The sequence below is a fragment of the Anguilla anguilla genome, chromosome 1 (genome assembly GCF_013347855.1).
Source record: "Anguilla anguilla isolate fAngAng1 chromosome 1, fAngAng1.pri, whole genome shotgun sequence".
NCBI classification, from domain to species: domain Eukaryota; kingdom Metazoa; phylum Chordata; class Actinopteri; order Anguilliformes; family Anguillidae; genus Anguilla; species Anguilla anguilla.
Genome location: NC_049201.1, coordinates 37,622,923 through 37,627,092, shown reverse-complemented (window position 1 = coordinate 37,627,092; position 4,170 = coordinate 37,622,923). Strand labels below are relative to the sequence as shown.

Below are 4,170 nucleotides of genomic sequence, written 5' to 3'. Positions count from 1 at the left end.
GTATAACCCTACTACATTCAGTGTTTGTCTTTTCAGTGGTCACCCCATTTAACATTTGAACGATAGCATCTTGAAAGGAGAGATAGTGTTCCACAAGGCCATTGTGAGCAGCAGTGAGGTTATTGCATTACATTTGGACACATTTATTACAATGCCTCAGTAAGAAATGAGCAAATTACTCGCTGAACGGAGTTGAAAAATGACGCCCCTGATCTCTTTTATTTTCTGAAGAGTCTATTGTTCTTTTATAGTTAAAGGCAAAAATGTTTTCCAATAGCATCCAGACCAATGTAGAGGTTATATAAAGGCTATATTCTATTGAAATGTCCACGGTTAGATATATGAAAATCAGAATTGTAATAATGACGCATATAATTTCTATGAAGGATTTCTGTATGGGAATCTTATGTCTCGTTGCCAAACGGAATAGTATAAAAGGCAACATACATACATACAACTGAAGTAGTCATTATAGTAGCCCAAGAAATTACGGCGATGACTATAATGCTGATGTAACTGCATGTTATTATTATTATTATTATTATTATTATTATTATTATTATTATTACTATTATTATTATTATTTGTAGTAGTAGAAGTAAGAAGCAGCAGCAGCAACAGTACCAATAAATGATTATAACAATAACATAAATTTAAGACAACACACAGGAGCAAATATCTCTGGAGCACATTGTCTCTAACCTACAGTCTACAGCCTAATTCAACACATAAACATTAACCAATTATCTATACCTAGACTTAGATGACAACATGTTTTCCATTTGGACTACTGATGCTATACAGATCAGTGTTCTCTTTGAATTCCACATGTTTATACCAGGAACATACAAATAGTTAAATAACACTAGACACTGCAGAAAAATCTTGTGAGTTCTTAGGATTTTTAGAACGGCGAGTTTTAAAAGATCAATTTTGCACATAAACTAAAATGTAAATTTACATTTCAAGGCCTGGGCTTCGGCCCTGGCCCGGATTTTAGCAGTAACGTATTTTGTTTCCATATACATGCATCATTTTCCATTGGCGGAATTCCGCCTTTTCTATTTCAGCTGTAAAAAAGACAAAATATTCATGATAAATGGACGTAACCTATTGTTTTATTTTGTTCGGTAAACAGTTTAAGCGACAAACACGGGCATAAGACCACAATATCACAATCATGAGATTTAAAGACGACATTAACAATCACTCAATATTTTATGAGTCATTTACTCAACACGGGTTACACGTTCGCAAAGTTAACCTATAATTACAATAGGTATTAACATTTCACTAATTACAAAAAAGAATGTGGCCTGGTGGTGGCCACATACATTAAAATATGCACAACACAAACTAAAGGCGTTCATTGATTTTGTCCCCTTCAGAAACGGCACTGTCAGATGTTGAATACTGAAGACACTCGAATATGCCGATACTTAGACTATTCGAGGATAATCTAAACCATTCTTTGGTCTATAAAGTAACAATAATGAGAAAAAATATTTAAAGGAATGCTTCGTACTTGTATTGATTTAGGCTATAGGAAAAGGACAAAATAACAAAGAGCCATGGATTGGGAACGGGTATTTTACGGTACTTTTAAAACACATATTTATCTGAAAATAACAATTAAAATTAGTGTTTAATTTTTAAAAAATCATAATCCACCAGCGCACTCATGGTACGTGATAATACTGCAAACATGGAGACGTGGTGGCTGAAGTGATGGTAGTAGATATTTTATATTAAAATTAAGTAAATCTGCAGTCACTATTTAAATACACATTCTACTGTAATTATACTGCCTTTCCCAAACCTACGTTTTATCTTGTCTTCGGTTGTTTTCTTCACACATTGCACGTTGCTGACAGTGGAATAATAAACACACCCTAACCCCCACCCCGACACTTGACATGTGTACAGAAAGAAATGGGGAATTGGAATAAAAAATACCTGTACTTCGGCTGCGTTCTTTTTTCTCTCTCTCTTTGTTTAGCTTCGCTTTATATATTTTACAATGTAAATGTGTGTAAAATGTTCACTTACAGTCTGCTCCTGTGATGTTAGTTAGTGTATAAGTGGATTTGAAGTAGACCCTTGATTCTGATGTGTGAAGTAATCGGAAAGTCCTCCGGAAAGTCCTGAAGAGAAAGTTGGCAGGGAGGATCTTATAGATTCACAGGGGAGAGACGATGGCGCCTGTGGAGAGGACGAAGAGGCTGCCCTCGCCGTCATTGAAGTGCTGCTCTGGGAAGTCATTGATGGATGGGGAACGTGAGGAAAGAAGTAACTGGTCTGTCCCGCGAGAAGGTTAACTGAACAAGGGTTTAAAGAATAAGTGCCAGAGCAGGGCACAGATAGACCACATGGCACAGAGGCGGCCAAGGCAGCAGCAGTGAGGTGGTGAGTGGCGTACGGAATTTCTCCATTCACAAGTCTGTCCACACTTAGGCCATTCGAAGCAGGAAAAGAGTGGTTGTTCCCCAAACTGTTTTGAGTCAACATAGTACTATAAGACATCGGATGGCTGGGGTAAGCCGATGATGTCCCATTGTAGCTCAAGGCGCTGCTCGCCCTCGGATGATGGAGCGACAGAAACGGTGACATTGGCCAGTATAAGGAGCCAGCTCTATCCATGAATGTCAGTCCTGTGGAAGTGAGACGCGCACCCCGTTTAAAAGCCAGCTTGGCCCTGGAGGTGGTCGATCTCCTGCGAAGTTTCCCTGTTGTCCCACCGATGAACACGTCGTCACTCGAAGGGTCAAGCATCCAGTAGTTGCCCTTACCCGGGTCATCGTAATGCCGTGGGACTTTAACAAAACATTTGTTTAGACTGAGGTTGTGCCTGATGGAATTCTGCCAGCCCTGCTTGTTCTCTCGATAATAGGGGAAATTTTTCATGATGAACTCGTAAATACCATTCAAGGTCAGTCGCTTCTCCGGACTCTGCCGGATAGCCATCATGATTAAGGCATTATAACTGAAAGGTGGTTTTTCATACTTGCCATTTTTCTTTTCCCCGTCTTTTCCACCGTCCCCATCTTTGCAATCCTTTTTATCTTCCTGTTTTTCTTTTTCGTCCGCGCATGTCGATTCTGGAGAACTGTCACTTTTGCTGCAAATGTTCTCCGACTTTCCGTCCTGAACCGAGTTTGGCAAAGGAAGCTTCTCCTCTTCATCGGGGGCTGATCTGTGGTGGTTATCACTTTGAACAGCTTCGGGCACAAGGCTGTTTATACTGAACGATGATTTAGGAATCATTTTCACTTCTTTCCGTTCTCCCATATCCAACATCACACGTAAGGTAAAATGGCAACAAACAGCAGCACAGTTGGATCTCAATCTCATACGCTGGCAACTCCTCTAATAAAAAACAACAACTACTTCATTCTTTAAAAACACGTCGATAAGAGACGGCTAGCTACAATTAATTACGGAGCCACAGACACTAAGCTGTAAAAAAATTGGTTGAACCCTTTTAGACTACAACCAACCACACACCATAAGTATTAACGCGTCTTCCTTCGTTCTAGCCAATCATTGAGCAGATATTAGCAGCCGTTCAAGCGCGTAAGGATACACAAGGTTCCCCAATGCAATGCAAAATGTACCCATCCCATCAACAAAGGCTTTCATTCTCGGCTCCAAGTCCAAGCAAGAAAATAGATCACATCACCTCCAGCCATTCTACTGTTTTGGATAATTTTACTCTGCTGATTCAATATGTATCTTCTTATTTAAAGTTTGTTTGCATTCCCCGGGAAAAACACAAGAGGGATGCTGAGGTGGTGGAAGAGGAGAGGTATTACTTTGTGTCTTCAGTATACTTTTATAAATAAAGATATTTGGAAATAGAATCCTGACGTTTCTATTTTCTCCGTAGTGACATTTCTTTAATAAAGTAACAGTGCATTAAAGATGTTACCAGTGAACTGCAATACGATTTACGCAAAACAGTTGTTTGGATAGACCCTGTATTTAAGACTTCGTGCACTAATTTGCATTTAATGTGTGTGTGTGTGTGTGTGTGTGTGTTAAAGGTTCTTAGGCCTCACGTTAGCAATCGCTGGCTTGTTTAGGCTCATATATACTACTGAGGGAATCCGCACGCGCCAATGGTGTCAAGGTGACACCTGAATATACCTCAAATAATTTTTCATTATATGA

At 39.3% G+C, this 4,170-nt stretch overlaps 1 protein-coding gene across 1 annotated transcript; it reads right to left on the bottom strand.

Moving 5' to 3' along the window:
• Window positions 1-1,098: 1,098 nt before the first annotated feature.
• Window positions 1,099-3,825, bottom strand: foxg1a (forkhead box G1a). The gene has a single exon (XM_035406038.1). It carries the CDS (start codon window positions 3,349-3,351, stop codon window positions 2,071-2,073), a length of 1,281 nt encoding a protein of 426 aa, XP_035261929.1. The 5' UTR covers window positions 3,352-3,825; the 3' UTR covers window positions 1,099-2,070.
• Window positions 3,826-4,170: the final 345 nt, after the last annotated feature.